Raw genomic sequence first — 18,012 nt, forward strand, 5'->3', positions numbered from 1 at the left:
ATCATTTCATTTAATTTTGAAGTACATTATTTAGAATTGTAAATGTACGCATTATTTGGATTTTATTTCAACGTTTTAATTGAAACAAATAGATGGGTGGTGGAATCTCAGGTTATGACCCAACTCAGTTTGCCTCCAAAATGACATATCAGTTTGTGAAACTTACAAAATCTTGAGTCCTGACATGGTCAATTATATTTAATTTCAATCAGACTTTTAAACATTTTAAAATGAACAATTTAAACTTAATGACACATTGACAGGCGACACTTGACAGATATGAATGGCTTTATTTCTACATCAATGTACACAAATATATATTATACAGCAGTTCCAGATATACACATTACAATCTTTCTCCGATTGTCATTCATTTGGGAAAAAAATTTCAAATCGTCATCATCATAACACAGCAGGCTGCACATGTGAGATGAGTCATTACAGGGAGGAGTAATATGCCCCTTTCGTCAAACTCATTTTGACAACACGATGACACCATAGGATGACAACATCAGAGCATGGGGGCAATACATTATGTATGATCGGCGATTGATCCCCTCATGCCGACGTCAGATTATGAGGATTTAGCTCGATTTTGAGCCAACAGACAAACATAGTGTCTCGTAGCCGATTTTGACTTGCCTTGTGGCAGCATCGATTTGGCAGAGTGACAAAATGCTGTCAAAGGGCATAAATATATTGTTACTCCTCTCAGTCCTAATAATAAATACATTATTGCAGTGAGTGTCATAGACAATGTTAAAATCACTGAGGTGGTTTTTTTTTTGATGATGATGAGCCCATTTTCCCACAGAGATATCACAAAAATTATCGAATCTGAGTCAGGTACAGTACATGGGAAATTGAACCATATGTGCCTTTCACACAGAATCCAGAGAAGAGAAGTGAGTGTTGGGTGTTAAACTCAAGTCAAACATTTCCTTTACACAATGTTCTGTGTGCCCCCACTCGTCCAAACCCGCTGACATTAAATCCAACTCTTCCCCATGCGGATATTGACAGCAACGCGCCTCCGGGCTCGAATTGCAAATGTCATGTGACCTAGACAACAGGTGATCCGTGTCCAATGCGAGCCCAAAGATAGGTTAACATTTATGTAACGGTGGTTCTGGATAAAAATAGCCTGTTTGCATAAATGAGGGCACACAGAATTAAATAAAAAGAAAAATTTTGACGAGCACCCCTTTTCATGCTGCACTCAGTAACACGCAGCATGCTGTCGGTGGTGGATTGATTTCAGAATCAGCGAGTGGTAAATGTCTCCCTGTTTCTTCCTGATTGGCTGCCACGCAAGGACTACCAATTAATATAGGCAAGCAGTCACCGGGGCTCCGTTGTCCTTGAACACAAAGAAAACCAAGTGCGGTGTGAAAAAGCCTTTAGACACAGGAGACGACATCTTAAAGCAGAAATTTCTGTTTGACAGAACATCTGCAGGAGGGCTTTTCCAAGCTTTTAAAGTGACTGCAGCCAGTGGGTTTGGTGAAAGTCTCTTTGGTATTTGTTGTCCCTGGTTACCATGGTGACCATACATTTATCCAGACCTTTCTAGTAGTTTGTGAAGTGCAAACATCAGCATCGTATGTTCTCCTCGTCACCGGCGTCCTTGTTGAACGCCTCCATTTCCTCCTCAGCATCCCCATTGCGTGTCTCACCGACGTCGTCCTCCATTTCCATTCTCAATTCGGCCTGTTCCGTCTCCATGGCCGCAGCGGCATGACTTCTTGTGTCCGCTTTCCTTGCCGTCCTGTTCTCACCTTGCTCGCGCAGCCTTTTGTCGTCCTCCGGCTCCGGTTCTGACTCCATCACCGCCTCTGGTTCCAGTTCAGTCTCCAGCTCCGTCTCCAGCTCCTTCCTGACGTCTTTTGGCAAACACGGTCCATTTTCCTGTGCCGCTTCCGCCTCCGCTGCCTCTTTGGCCTGGCGGATGCAGTTGATCCACTGCTGCTTGTTGAAGGCGTCACTGGCTTGGAAGCAGTGACTCTGCGGAGCGCCACCCGAAACCCGGTACGACACGCGGAAGAAGTTTTTTGCTGTCAGGACACAAAACATGAGGCGGTCATGTGAGGCGAACCACCCCTGTCATAACTTCCACTCAACGACACAAAGTCTGAGGCCATCGCCAGCTTCGGTTTGTGGTATAACGGTCATACAGACACTTTGACATTTCAGCAAAACCTGGACGTGACCAATATGGATTTTTCGAGACCGATTCTGATTCAGATTTTTGATACCAATAACCAATTAATCCGCTAATTAATTTAAGCAACGTAAAATGAATGCAATAACGTTTTGGTCCCTTAACACTAACAATGAGTTACAGCCAGAAAATGTGATATTATAATACAGTAATATATGAAATATAGAATATCTAGTATTTGTTTAATTATACAACTGAGAGAAAAATTATGACAACTGAAAATTGATTCGCAAATCACCAACAAGCAAGGGGTCACCGTATTTCTCAACACGTTTGTCTGAGAAGGGGTTTTGGGCGTTGGCAGAGGTCGGAGGCATTTATATATAAAACGAATGGCCGGAGACTTTGGCGGCAACTTGCATCTCGTCACTACTGACTGCGCTCGTTGTTGCTGAAAGCTCCCCGGATGGAGCCGCCCACTCTCATCTCGCCGTCCGAGACGTCCTCTAGGTCCAGCTGACAGATGGGGATTGGTCGCCGGCACAGCTGGTAGCTGACCGGCTGCTCGTTGAGCGAGACGGAGCGCGTGATGACCAGCACGTCCTGGAACAGGAACACGTGGAGCTTCTACACATGGAAGGAGAATTTCAAACGTTGGAGGCAAATATTTTTTTCACACTGCCAAATTTGTATTTTCCGCAGGATGAGGCGCACCAAAAAGCATTCGATATTCTCCAAAGCCGACAGTGCGCCTTATAATCCGATGTGCCTAATATATGGATCAATATTCTGATTTCTTGGATGTAGTATTTTAAATGTTCTATAAAGCGCTTTGTTACAGCTGCAGTGGTTGTGAAAGCTCTACATAAATAAAGCTGCAATGCATTCTATTGTATTCCCTTTAGCGTAGCACCCTCTAGTGGAAGCATAACACAACCGTAGCCACTATTGTAGATTCTATGCGCCGTATAATATGGTGCGCCCTAAATATGGAAACGGTTTTAGAATAGGCCATTCATTGAAGGCGCGCCTTATATTCCGAAGCGCCTTATAGTGCGGAAAATACGGTATTTTGATCAGCCTTTAGAGCCATCGTTGAACTGCAAATTGTGCAAATCCTCAAAATTTCAACCTCCCGTTCATGGCTGTAGTATACAAGTCCAGACTCCATTCTCGGGCTTGGCCATTGGATTCGTAAAATATTTTTATCGACTCGGCCGAGTCCAAGTATGTTTTTATGCCTGAAATTGAATGTCCTCCTTCAAAATAAGCTTTCAAACAGAACATTTTTGAGATGATCAAAATAGTCAATAGCGGGGAACCTGACGGCGAGCCAACAAGCGCGGTTATAAAATTTGGTTTTACCAACCATGCAGAAATGGCGTTAGCCACGTCTTCAAATCAAACAAACATGAAGAAACCTGCAGATTCTGTCAGAAGATTGTCAAACCATCGCTCACCAGTCCTCGGTTGTTTTTGAGCTCGCCGTGGCAGCTGAGCGTCCGCGAGCGTTGGATGAGGGCGTCCCTGTGGCCTACCTCGGCGTAGAGCAGCCGGTCCTTATAGAACTGACACTCGGACTCGCCCGTGCGCCTGTTGATGTCGGCCACCACGCCCTGGACCAGCAACATCTGTAAAAAAAAAAAAAAAAAAAAAAAAAAAAAAAGTTGTTCCCCTTGCTTTGTTGGTCTTGCTGGTATCAAGCATATTTTTTTTGCACAGTCAGGGGTTTTCCTTCACCCCTTGGTCCAGGTGCGGCCGGTCTGGGTGGTGCTCGGGTGTGTGCTTGAGGATCTCACGGAGCAGCAGCGGGTATTTGACCAGTCGGCTGCGCGGGATGTCCAGGAAGTTCCACAGGTCCAACTTCCTGCTGAAGGGCGACTGCTGGCAGCGCTGCAGGAAGTCCTGCACCCGACGGTCCAGCTTCTTCTGGTCCAGCAGGGCCTTGGCCCAAACCTGATTGCTGCAGTACGCCGTGTACGATGACAGACATGGCAGCTGCGCACACACACGCACACTATTATTGGCCTACATTGTATGGATAGCAGCAGAATATATTTAGCCAACGATAGCAATTTTGATACTATGATCCATCTCAACTTTGACGCAACGGAAGCAGATTCAAATTTAAGAATATCATTTGACTCAGTCAGTCATTTCTATCAATCACACGCATTTGCTCTCCGTTTAATAAAACAAAGTAAGCTTCGTTGGTGACACTGTTGTAAGCCACCACTTGTCATCCAAAGAGGTCAACGTGTACTTTTGTTTTTGTCAACCGTCTGTCAAACCACATGCCTTTTCCAAAAAAACAGACTCTCTTTTAAAAAAATGAAAAGTATACTTTGATTGCCAATCAGCTGTTTCATGAAACACATTATTTTTTAAAAATATTTAACTAACTTTCATTTCCGCACTTGGCTCATGAAAACAGCGCAACGACAGCCACATTTCACACTCACCCAGCCGGTCAGGATCTGTCCGACGTGTTCTGTGGACCCGTCCGGTTTCCTGGCCTCGCGGAGCCGACTCAGCAGCTCTGAGGATGAATAAAAAACGCTCCCTCAGCACTCGGGTGTCGGAATGAGAACTGGGTCAGGATGTCGTGGCTGTGCATTACCTTCATGAAGGGGGATCAGTGAGTCCAGGGTACCGAAGATCTGGTTCAGTTCTTGCTCAGTCATGATGGACAGCTTCAGCATGGGGTCGTGGTACGCCTGCAGCACACACCCACACACGCAAACAAAGATGACACTTGGGGTTGGTTGCGTATGTAGAACACATTGTTTAGCTTACCTTTTTTGCCAATTTGAGATCCTCCACCAGATCTTGCTCGCCCTGAGCCAACTCAAAAATCGCCTGTAATGTAAACAATTTACAATTAGTATAATGGGGGGGGGGGGGGGGTACATTTTTTAAAATTTGAATTTTTTTAAACAGTTTTAATCTTGGTTATTAAAATCAATAGTTTTTTAGGGGGGGAGTCAAAATATTATGATTATGAGAATAAATTCAGATTTTTGTTTCAAAGTCTCACTTTTATTGAAGAAAAAGTATAATGTATTGAAAGCCAGAAAAAAAATTATATTCTGAAAATAATGTCTTGCTGAATCTGTCAAAATCACCCATCAACTAGCGATGTGGGCAGAATCAATTTTCTGATTGGCTGCATGACTGCTTATGTGTTCAAACAACTATTTCAGTCCAGGAATTACAATGATTTAAATAATTGTTTATTTTTTTATAACAGAGGCAGGGAGATCCAAATCACTGAGAGTTTATTTTAAAGAAATATTTATTGATAACTATAATTTTGGCACACACAAAGAAAATTAACCATTCATTGATTGATTAAAAAATACTGTAACCATTTTTTTTTTGCTGTACTTTTTAATACTTTGCCAGAATTTGTGTAAAATTTGAACTTGTGTAAAAGGTATCAATATGATATCAAACATGACCTCCTGCCGTTTGATGTCTTTGGGGCTTAGTGTTTGCGAAGCCCCCAAGTGGACATCGAAGGTCTCGCTCCAGAGTTTGCTGTCGCGGCGCTTGGCGGCCGGGCCGGTCGCCGCGGCAACTCTGGACGTCGAGGAGCCAGAAGAAGAAGAAGAAGAAGAAGTGGTAGAGGAGGAGGAGTTGGACATGGCTGCTGAGGTCACTCGCATCTTCATGGAAGAGGAGGAGGAGGAGGGGGCAGGAGGTCGAGGAGGAGGCGGAGGCGACGACGGAGGAGGAAGTCCTCGCTCTCTTCGGAAGCTGATGGAACGCTGGGAGAGTTGACATCCGTCAGAAAAAACAACAACAACAAAAAAAAAAACCCAACAACAAACGGCATCCTGTTGTTTTGCTTTTGGAGGCTCACCTGCAGCGTCTGGCCGAACCTTTTGAGCGGCGCCGTCTTGATGGGCAGGAGGCTGGCCAGTGACGTTACCCTGGAGACCAACGCTTTGCTGCGCTTGGCGCTCGGTTCCTGCAAAACAACCACAGAGAAGACCGCTTGTTAATTGGCAACAAAATTTTGGCTGCCACCACTAAACGAACCTGATCGTCGGCAAGGTTTACATTTGGAACGTTGATGCGTGTCTAATCAAGTACTTTCTCAACTCGTCAGCCAACAACCAGGGGACGACCAACACTTCATTGAGCTGTCTAAATGATATGCTAGGCTAAATGCTACAGTATGACAGCGAAAAGTACCATTTTGAATGAAAAGGAATGTTTACCAAGCTGATTATAACATAAGTAGAGTTATTATTGACTACACAATATCCGGCAATACGTACAAACACCATGAGGTGCCAGAATCACTCTGCGTAGATCTTTCTGTTCCCGTTTCCGGAGCCGAACGCGACCGTCTTCCGGTTGTGAGTACTTTGAATTTATTCCAGCGTCGCGGCAAGATCTTTTTGCACTCATGACAGTTAAGACTGTTAAAAAGTTGAGAAAATAAAAGAGGTATTTCAAGTGTCTTCATCAAGCATCAGTCGCTCCACGCGCTGAAAGGGTTGGCTAATGTGCTCATGCTAAGCTAATACGTTGACCTCGAACCATCCGACTCAATCGTCATCAATATTCCTTGTCAAACTCATATTCACGGGGCAATCAAATGTAAAAACAACATTGATGGTTTCACAAAGCCTCGCCCCGGGGTAATTAACCAGTCAGCAGTATCAGGCGAAAGGCACTGTGACCTTGACCAACAACATTTGTCACCTTGAATTGTTTTCGCTGGTCGGAAGCAACATTATGTACATTTCTGGAAGACATTTGCAAACATCAGGAATCCGCAGGGGGAGAATGCCAACTGGTGTCGTTTTTACTGAAATTGGAGTGTTTTTTTTTTTTTTTAGATTTTAAAAAAGGCATTTTAAAAATAAAAAGTTCTGTTATTACAAAGAAGAAGTCATAATTGTCCAGGAACAAAATCACAAAAGTGAAAATATGATCACATTTTTTTTTCTAAATAAAAAGAAATATTAAAATTACGATTAGTGTGCGGACATTGACAGTGTGTAGCAGTGGTTCTTTTTGGCTTGCATTAGAGTTCTTTTTAGGTTAAATGTTCTGTCAAGCGCTTTGTTACAGCTGTAGTTGTTGTCAAAGCGCTAAATAAATAAACCTGGATTGTATTGTATGAAGTAAATCATGGGGAGGATGAAATACTCTTTCACCTAAAAAGAAATTATGAAAATAAGGTTTTAAAGAAAATATCTTTTTTTTTTTAGAAAAGAAAGAAGAAAAAATGATATGATGAAAATAGTGACACAAAAAGTATTTTTACACAAATGAAGTCTTTTTGTTGTTGTTGTTTTTTTTTTGTCGAGGGATTTTTTTTTCTCACAAAAATACAACCTTGCAAGAACAGATTTTAATTGTCACAATCAAATGGAAAAAAAGCTCAGATTTGATCTGATCCTGTGTTTGGTGGAGATAAAAATTCCCATTTTTCAGCTGAAAAAAAAAAGTTGTCATTCACGAGACTAAATTGAAATGAATTTCAGGACGATGACACCCATGCCATAAATATGCATTTCTAACACATGACACTACAACAGCAATATAAAACCGGTCTTATTTTTGTTGTTGTTGTTGTTTTTGAGGCGTGTGATACGGTACCGGCACTTGTTTGCTCCCGCGCTTGCTGACCTCCACAGACGACGCCAATTTCAAGTTGTGCAGCAGCAGACCCAAACGCTTCTGCCCGGCAACCATGATGCTCACCCTCAAAACCAAACAAAGACGAGTTCGCCAGCGGTTTGCGACGAGCCCGCAAGCCAAGCGCACAACGACAACTCAACTGCGCTGCTGCTCCTCACAACAACATCTGGACCACAAAAGCTCAATTCCATCCCTCTCAAAGCTTCTCTCTCTCTCTCTCTCTCTCTCTGTGTCTCTCTCCCCCCGTCTGTGATGCCCGCTCGCTCGGCTTATCAGTTTTTCTCTTTCTCTGTGATTCATCACCTCGTCACTCTCTCAATGCTCCCCGTGCTTCCTTCCTTCCTTCCCACCTTTTTCTCAGAATTCGGAGGAAAAAAAAAAAGCGGCCTACTTTCCATCACAAAAGGCTCCGACTCGTGAAAAAATTCAGTTCCATAAAAGGGAATAACAAGAACACGGGGGGGAAAAAAATGAAAGTAATTGTTTTTTTGTTTTGTTTTGTTTTGAGAACTGTTGGGAGGATTTTAATCAATGATACAATCAAATTCATATTTATACATTTAATTGATGAAAATGCTATTAAGAATTGGAATCAATACAATGAATTTGTTTTTTTTTAAATGACCTTTATTAATTTTATTTTTTAAAAAGTTGTAAGATTGCAAAACTAGAATCAAGTCAGATGATTTTCTAACAGGAAAGTAATATTACAAAAATAATGTTGCGTTTTTGTCCGTCCCCCCCAACACAATCTTTTATGAGGATCAAGTTGTATTCACTTTTTGATGAGACGAAGACAATGGCCGCCATTGTGTCCCCTTTGGAGCGGTCGCCATGGTTTCATGCTAGGGCAATGACTCGTCTCCGAGTCGGTGACCTTGCTGCGTGTCATGCAGCCTTCAGCTCAAAATGGCTTTCTGCAGTATTTGCTTGTATTGAATCAACCGCATCGACTAAAATGACTCAAGTGACTCAAGTTGATCCGAGTCTGTAAAATAAAAGGAGTTTATTTGTCCGGCCCAGTACGAGTTGCATGAGGAGCTGCATGAAAAAGTGGCCCGCAATCGCTTGCTTGCGTGCCATCCAATAATTGCTCACGGAGCATGTGACCCCACCCGTCAACATGTTCATTAAAAACACGTCGATAATGAATTTAGACGACGTCAACGTCCAACTCACGTGTCGAATTTGACAGCCGGCCTACAAAAAAACTTGCAAAAGTGCTCACACGGATGGGCCAGGTCACTCCCTGATTAATTCACAACTTATTCAATTGAACAAAAAAGTTCATTGCCCAGTATATGCAAACTAGTTTACTTGACTAATATTTTATTTTTAAACTAAAAAAATTGGTAAATTGTCTAATAAGGTGAATGAATACAAAAATACATCAAAATATGTACATTCTTATGAACCATTTTTGGGAAAAATGGCCAAATTAATGTACAACAAATTAATTGTAATATGGTAATAAAAATAATTTATGCAAATCTTTAATTAATTTAATTTAAAATAATCAATTATCAGATCCTATGAAAAAAGTCAAAAATCATCATTTTACTAAAATGTGATGATTTAGAAATAAAATCAATGGATCAAAATGAATCAAAATTTGTCTTCCTTTCACACGTGTGTGCGTGTGCGTGTGTGTGTGTGTGTGTGTGTGTGTGTGTGTGTGGTGGTGAGGTGGGGTCAGCGGTATCGCGCATCCTGTGCTGATTTCAGCGAAGTGAGAAACGCCCGGGAAGGAACTGGCAGCCGCACTAAAAATACAAAAATACCCACACGTGCATGTCACGTCACATTTGGGGACACGAAGACGAAACGCCCACCCGCCGCCAAAGCAGCCACACCCACACCCCGTCCCCCAACTCACCAGGGTGTCAACCTAAAACTAAAATTAAAGTCACAGACAAAAGAAAAAACTGCCTGCATTGTTGATATTGTATGAGTGTGTCCTCAAGGTCACATGACCTTGACTGCATCGACCAAAGCCAGACAAAACTTGGCGTCGGCTGGTCTCCTGAGTCTGCAGATCAGTGAGCATCCATGTCAGGTTTGAACAAAAACATGAGGCCTGATGTTTTTTAATCTGACCCAGTGAGCATTTCTTTTAAAAAATGTTGCCGTTGCAGTTCTTTCGTAGTTTGATCCCCTAAAAGGAGTTCATTCAAAGTGGGTTTTATTCATTTATTTCTTGAACTGATTTACTAGAAATTGAGTACAAGTTTAAAAATGCTATTTATATATTTCTTTCGGGCATGAACTATTCATGGAATTTTGGTATTCACTATTTAGTATTGTCTATCTACATGTGTTGGGGCATCGTTTGTCTTCAACGATTGCTTCAAGTGTTAAAACTAGCGTGACATTGATGCTAGTTTCATTAGCTTGTCTATGGCGTTTCTCTATTGTTTGTTAGCATGATGCTCGCCCAGGACAAAGAACTGAAGTGAGAGCTTACGTTGATGTCCAGAGTGCAGAGGCTGAGCGAGTCGGCATCTCTGCTGGCCTGCTTCCTCTTCTTCTGGAATCCACAAAAAAAAAAAAAAAAAAAAAAAAAGAAGCACGTTACAAATAGCCACTGACTAATCAATCGATTTAATTGGCCGATATCAGTGCATTTAAAATAAACAAAAATGTAGCTTTTTTTCCCTTTTTTTTTTACGCATTATCACATTGCCGCAGAAGACAAAGATAACATTCAAACATATATGTATTGGAATCGGCATCAGCTTCAAAAAAATCCACATCGGTCAGACACTAAATACAACATCATCATCCTTCAAACAACAGCTTTTCCCATCGTGGCGATGAGTGCCATTCCCGGTTCTATGGTTATCATCACACCTTTTCTCTTTGCCCATCACTGCAGTGTGATTGTAAACTCATTCGAAAAAGCCAATAAATAAGCATAAAACACTTGTGGGGGTTAAGCTTTAGCTCAGAAAGATTCAGGTCATCGCATGTCCGCCTCACAGTGCAGAGGTGGGGGGGGTTCGATTCCGGCTCCGGCCTCACTGTGTGGATGGAATGTGCATGTTCTCCCCGTGCCTGCGTGAGTTTTCTCTGGGTACTCCGGTTTCCTCCCACATTCCAAAAACATGCATGGCAGGCTAATGGAGCACTCGAAATTGTCCCGAGGTGTGAGTGTGGGCATGATTGATTTTGTGCCCCTGCGATTAGCTGGCAACCAGTTCAAGGTGTACCCCGTCTACTGCGCGATGACGGCTGGGCTAGGCCCCCGCGACCCAACTAGTACGAGTAGTGCCAAGTCAAACTGCAACTACCCAGCTAAAGGAGTCGACAAGACGTAAAAAAAAAAAAAGGTCTGAGCACACACGGCACCATGGAAACGAGCGGCTTTATCTGCCGAGAAGTGCGAGATGTGTTTTCCTGCAGGTTGCCAAGACAACAACACACAATGAAACAAACGCGGCAACGTGTGGGAGGACAAGAGGAGAGGACACGAGGAGAGGACACAAGGAAAGGACACAAACGGGCAGGACGTGAAGAGAAGACAGAGGAGCGATGTTGTGGATCAGAACAATGGCAGGAAGTTTTGTGTCAACGTGTGTGTGGACGTTGTTGTTTTGGACATTATGTAAGATGACAAAGTTTACCTTTGACTCACTGCCTCGGCTTCTTGAAGGACAATCAAGAAGTTAAAAGAACCTTTGCACTGCTGTATTTTTTGTCAGTCAACTCGCGTTAGTGGACTCACTGGTTGGTTAATGACAACAGACTGAGATGATTCATCTGCAAGCGTTCACTAATTTGAGTTAGTCGGCTCACGAGAAAGACTGCAGATTCAGATGAATCGATGGAATCACTCCATTGCCTCTCGTGAGAAGAATTACGAAAAACACACAAGGGACTCAGATGATTCAGTTGAATCGGATCGCTGACTCCAGACGCGGACTCCCGAGAAACGCAGCAGATTCGGGTGATTCAATTGAACCAAGCCACTGACTTCAGCGAACGGCTTTGTTGGAAACGCGGCGGACGGTGATGATTCGGTTGAATCTGGTGACCACAGACTCAGAGAGTATGTGGACAGTTAAAAAAAAAAAAAAGAAAATTTGTGACGAGACTCAAAGGAAGCACACAGCGGAGTCAGAAGATCCCGTTTGAGTACACGGATTCAAGTTAGCGAACTCAACTCGGTGAGTTGTCAATTAACTCACTCACTCCCAAAGACGTTTTTAAACGTCTTTTAAGACTTGGTCCAGAATTGGCTGGTACTGAATGAGTTAATCACTGCACCCCTCGTTGCTTTGAAAACTCAGTCAAGTGCCATTGATGACTGTGGATGTCAAAGATCCATTTGAACTGGGCTGGCAGTCACTCGAGTTCAGATCAGTAAAGTCACTAAGTAGCATTCAAAGTTTCTTTGAAAATTAGTCAGTTAGGTAACTCAGCTACTTGATTCAGGTAACTATGGCAACAGGTTAAAATTTTTATGACTCACCCGATAGTAAAGGAACAGACAGCAGCCCATCATCGGCGCCTCACAACTGACACTCGATTCTCAATTCAGTGGCAATCACATTTGATGCAGCCACGCGACACTTCGCCTCTTCCTCTTCTTCTTCACCTTCTAGATTAGTTGTCTTAGACCACAAGAGATGCGGCCTTCTCTCCAGGCGCTGGCCAAAGAACAGGAACCCTCCAGCATTGTGCGCGACCACTCAGCCGGCCCCCGTCGGACAAACAGGAAGTGACGGCGGCGCGGGGGAAAAACAGGCTAAAATTAGGAGCTCTGGGAGATGCGGAGAGCCCGGCGCAAGGGGGACAACAACAAGGCCGTTCCGGAAATACCTTCATGCCGAAGACAGGTTGACCTCCGTGACATGACATTTAGCGTCAAGCCATAAACGTCCCAAAACGGTATTTTGAAATCACGCGTGATGTCAGAAAATCCCGGCAGACTTCAGGTCAGTGAGCACCGTGAGGATAAAGGGCACCGGTGTGCTCAGCAATCAGCAAGATCGATAGATAAATAATGATGACAAAAAATTATGGCATGTTTGGTTTTTCCATATAATATTCCTTCATTTGCTAGGTTACATTCTTATATTTGTTGTCTACAATTTATTTTTATATGTTTTTAAAATGTATTTTTCTCCTAATATTTTTGGCTACATTTTTTACCAAATATTTTGCATTAGCTATTTTCCAGCTAAAGTAGTACCATTACATTTTTGTCGAATATTTCGCAGTCTTCTTTTATGTGCCTAAGACAGCTAGCAGTGATGATAACCACAGAAAAGGAAATGCAATTGTCTCAGAACAATATGATCAAACAGGGAATACCAATGACATCGTTAGCAAGCAGATGGTAAAGTGAGTAGCATTGTAGCATCGCGGCCAACAATGCCTCTGAAAATGTGCATATTTTTTCTGCCTTCATGATTACAACACTCATCATCATGATGACATCACTTTCCTAACTTTGTCAAACTTTTAAGACAGGAAAGAGCATTAAAAAATCAGCCATTGCGTTTTTGTGTTCGTGACACTTTTGAACCTGCAATAATTTTTTTTCGAAAGATTTTCCATTCCTTCCTATGGGAATGAATGCAAAATGAAATGAGAACAAAAGGCTGCGCATGAGGGAAATTACAAGTACATGTGCTGCTGTTGTGCAACTATGCTCCGCTTTTGCTCATTGTTTAAGACCCGTAGGCTCACTCTGTTTGAAAAAAAAACAATAGAAGGAACTGAAGGAGGCCGTGATGACGTTATTAATCACTTAACAGAAAATTTAGACCAGTGGACACAATCAATAAGGTACAAAAGGCACTTTGTATCCTGTTCATACACGTTCGCGCGTGTGTGTGTGTGTGTGTGTACCCCTCTAAAAGAGCAGCCGTCAGCCGAGAGTAAAGAGGACGACATCGTCTTCTTTTGCGGCCTCCACCTGAAGAGACACATGGGGAAAAAGATAAAGGAATGATGATCAATCGATCCATCGCCACCAAGTCTCTCAGCCAGTTGACAGCTCACGATGAGTCGGGTTTAACTAGAACGCCACCTGGTGCCCTCCAATGGTAAGTGCATGACGTCCTCACGTAATTCGTAACCATCCACCTTCTAAAACGATTGACCGCATTCCCACATCGTTGTTTGTCTACATGAACCAATTGGTGTGATTATAGTTTTGGATTTGAGTTTTATTTTATTTTTCCAAAAATGCTCCGTTATAGTTTATTTTTTATCCGTTTATGTTTTTCTAATATGTGGGGTATTTGTTCAGTGCAAGATTTTCTGTAGCTACGGATGTACAGCAACACCGAAATCTGTTTGAAATGAACCCCCAAAGCTCGTATAATGAAATAAAAATTATTCAAAAACAAAATACATATCCTACTATTACGACTACTACTACTGTAAGCGTTAAAAGGAACGTATTGCAAACTGATGACGTCAGGAGAGAAACTGTAGCTATAATAATAATAATAATAATACATTTCATTTATGAGCGCCTTTCAAGACACTCAAGGACACTTTACAACCAAAACAAGAACAATAAAACTATATGTTGTGTAGCGAATATTAAATGGGCACTAAACGTGCTCGTTGCCCAAAAGATGTATGAGTCCTGGAGTATTTTTCCTTTAACGAAGAGTGTTTTGGAACCCATACACACAACATGCTACACTATTACTACTACTACTACTACTACTAAATATATGTGTATAAAATATAATAATATTAAGATTTGTTTCAAATCATGTAGTTACATTTTCATTTTTTATTGCAGTTATTTCAGTTGTTTTAATTAACTGCCAACAAACTGACAGACGTTTGTTTGTCCAAAATGTGCCCTGACGCTGACTGGCGACCAGTGCATTGTTTGTCCATATTTGCCCTGCGACCTGTCCATTAAAAGTCAGAGCACATGCGAGGGAAGCACCTGCTGTGGGGGTGCTTCTTACACGGCGGTTATAACGTGAACAAACAAACGTCTGGCAGACGGACGGCATTCCTGCAAAGATCAGCGTCAGCCTCGCCTTGCGATTCGAGTTCTTGTCAAGCGTCTTTTGGAACTCTTTGACACTTTTCACCACTTCCTGTTTGCTTTTCAACCGTAACATGCTAGTCTGATGATGAGCCACAAATGGCCAACGCCGTCGGCCAGGCAGCATACCAAGCCACATCGACACTCCCTGCCTAACTGAAACTAATAAACAAACCAACAAAACAAAAACAGACGAAAAGATGCCAAAAATGAAACAAATTAACAACAAAAGACAGAGCTCTATGACTAAAATGACCCACAAAAAAGGGAAAAATGGGTTCAATGGAACGATAAAAACGAATGACTAAAATCTGCTGAAAAGCGACAAAAATTGAACAAAAACAGAGCAAAATAACCCCACACAAAACAGTCATAAAAACAAGCAAGCACGTTTGGCAATATTCGACAAAACATAGGACAACGTAGGACAAAAGCTAACAAAAAAAAAACATAAAATAAGAACAACATGCAAAACTAACACAAACACAACAAAAATCAAGGCAAAACATATAAAAGCAAAATGGATTTGGATCTGAAACAATCGTAGGAAATTTGGAAAAAAAGGTGACGCTCCCCACAAAAAGGGCAAAAATTAATAAAAACAGACAAAAGCACGACCCCAAAACCCCCCCCCCACAAATAAAGTACATGCAACAGTCAATCTAACGATAGCAAAACATAAAACAATAATGATTAAAAAATGACAAAACAAATACAAATCTGCCAAGATCTCAATATCAGACAAAGATAGGACCAAAAAAACAACAACAAAAAACCAAAGCAGACAAAAATCTGAGAATTTTCTTTTAAATTAAAAAGATAAAACAGCTTTAGGACTTTTTGCTAAGTTAAAAAGTCCTCGATTACTTTGCAAAAATTTAAAGTGCCACAACTTTTCCCACAATTTTTTTTCTTTTGAATGCTGACTCGAATACAGCCCTAAATTTAGAGACAACAACACATCCAGTCAAGCTGTGCACGCCATAAAAAACTTGAAGATGTCCGCATGGGCTGCTAGGCTTTAAAACATTTTTTTCCAAGTTCCGCCCACTGACCAATCACAGCTGTTCATGCTTTTTTTTTTTCTCCCCCTGACTCATGTCCACTCCTCGCTTACCCCTCTGCTTTTTGGAACATTCTGATGTCTGTTACTGTAGCGCTGCTACCTTGACTTATGAGTTGAATTCATTCCGTGACCAAGAAGCCAACTCCATTTACTCGCATATCAAATCCATTTTCACATTCAAATCAATTCGAATGCAATTCCTCCCTTCCAGCCCCCACAAACACGCCACCATTTTTTTTTTACAGCAAGACAAACAAAATAGAAAAATGACTACAATAAAAATACTTGAGAAAAAAAATTGAGAGTCCCAAAAAATATTACAACAATATAATGAATGCAAGAAATATTTTGGAACTACACAAAGTACAAACCAGACTGAACCACAGTGAAAAACAGTATTAAAAAAGGTTTAGTCGTTTGGTTTAGTAATGAATCACTTACATAGCCTTCAAACTATTACTGATGAGTACAGTACTAGTATAATTACTTGATTATATGATGATGATTATGGCGACATTATGAATGCAATTCGTGGCTTCCTTTGATTTGTTTTTGTTTTTCGACAGCGGAAATTTGAATGGCAACTGGAGTGAAGTAAAGGCTGGGTACGCTCACCTTGCGGGGGGCTGCCATCCATCACCTGCCTGCATGGGAGCCCCCGCGACACCTCACTCAGCCCCTCCTCGCTCACTTGCCTTCCAAAACCGCCCCCACGTCACCCCACCCCACCAAAAAAATAATAATCCAACGACAACAACTGAAGCAAGATACAGCACAACAAGCTCCAGTCGCGCTTGTCTTCTCGCTCAGCAAACATGAAAAAAATGGGGAAAAAAAGGTTTTTATGACATCCAGAGGTCAAAGTTTTGGTCCAGAAGTCTGCCGGGCTGGGAGAAGAACAAGCATGAAAAGTGACTCAACTGTCAAGAAGCTGAATGGCTCAAGTCAAGCGAGAGGGATTTCTCGGGGGGGACGCTTCCCATACACATTTTTACTGTTAACAAAATAAGAGCTATCACGACAGCGCTCTTGCTCGGCGTGCCTTCACAACAATGCATTAATCATAAAGTCCACAGAGAATGATTAGACTAGATTACCCCCCAAAAAAAGGCAAAATTTTAGAAAATACAACAAATACTAGAAAAAGGTATTTAACAAAAATATGAAATAATTAAAGTTGATTCAGAAAAAATGTGTAAAAGTAAAAGAATACGACGAACAAATTTAAAATAGATGAATAGTTAGCGCGTCGACCTCACAGTGCAGAGGCTCCGGCCTTGCTGTGTGGAGTTTGCATGCTCTCCCCGTGACTGCGTGGGTTTTCTTCGGGTACTCTGGTTTCCTCCCACATTCCAAAAACATGCCCAGTGGGTTGATTGAACACCTCTAAATTGTACCTCGGTGTGAATGCGAGCGCGAATGGTCGTTCATTTAAGTGTGCCCTGCCTACTCCCCGAAGACGGCGGGGATAGGCTCCAGAAAAAAAATCTTTCAATTATCAGACAGAACAACACAAAATATACCAAAATACATATTTTCTAATAGTGCAGAAATACCATAAACATAAAAATAGCAGTCGGGAAAATACTGAATTATATGATTAAGCAAAAAAAAAAAAGCTTTAAAATATATCAAAACAGCCCCCCCCCAAAATTAGAAAAAAAATACAATGTTGAAACAATATAAAATATTCGATTAAAAAAGCAGTAGGGCTGAAACCAAAAAAAAGGAAACAAATCTGAAATTGGATTAAAATATCCTCCAAAATAACAGAAACTAAAGGGAAAATGTATAATAATTTGAAAAATACAAACAAATATATATCAAAACAAAATTCCGAAAAACTCGCTTTTATTGTGAAGGTGCACCTTACGGCCGCATGTTTGCTTGGATTCCTGTTCCTTGAAGCCACAACGCGATGTAACGCCTCCACGCCGGCCGTCTGCCCACTTTTGCCCTCGGGGTAGGACCAACTTCTCGCTTCGTCTCATCTCATCTACTGCAAGAAAGATGAGCTTCACTTCCGTTGGGAAACTTTCCTCCACTTTCTGGGTTTCAGTTGAAGTCCCGCCTTGCTATCGAATGGAACGGACAGGTCAT

General features: G+C 41.8%; 1 protein-coding gene across 6 annotated transcripts; it reads right to left on the bottom strand.

Moving 5' to 3' along the window:
* Positions 1 to 270: 270 nt before the first annotated feature.
* arhgef3 (Rho guanine nucleotide exchange factor (GEF) 3) lies at positions 271 to 16,828 on the bottom strand. Of its 6 annotated transcripts, XM_086118627.1 has the most exons (12): positions 16,528 to 16,828; positions 13,679 to 13,745; positions 10,287 to 10,349; positions 6,027 to 6,134; positions 5,623 to 5,931; positions 4,958 to 5,020; positions 4,782 to 4,878; positions 4,624 to 4,700; positions 3,902 to 4,159; positions 3,622 to 3,792; positions 2,599 to 2,788; positions 271 to 2,054 (listed from the first exon to the last, which is right to left on the bottom strand). In XM_086118627.1, exons 1-12 carry the CDS (start codon positions 16,560 to 16,562, stop codon positions 1,594 to 1,596), a joined length of 1,899 nt encoding a protein of 632 aa, XP_085974753.1. In that variant the 5' UTR covers positions 16,563 to 16,828; the 3' UTR covers positions 271 to 1,593. The 6 variants fall into 6 exon arrangements, with proteins under 6 accessions (XP_085974753.1, XP_085974754.1, XP_085974758.1 ...); XM_086118628.1 differs by lacking the exon at positions 16,528 to 16,828 and having other exon boundaries at positions 13,679 to 13,815; XM_086118632.1 differs by lacking the exons at positions 13,679 to 13,745; positions 16,528 to 16,828 and adding an exon at positions 12,420 to 13,672 and having other exon boundaries at positions 10,287 to 10,346.
* Between the last annotated feature and the right edge of the window lie 1,184 nt (positions 16,829 to 18,012).

The sequence above is a fragment of the Hippocampus guttulatus genome, chromosome 8 (assembly GCF_054856545.1).
Source record: "Hippocampus guttulatus isolate MCC_2025c chromosome 8, RoL_Hgut_1.0, whole genome shotgun sequence".
NCBI lineage: Eukaryota > Metazoa > Chordata > Actinopteri > Syngnathiformes > Syngnathidae > Hippocampus > Hippocampus guttulatus.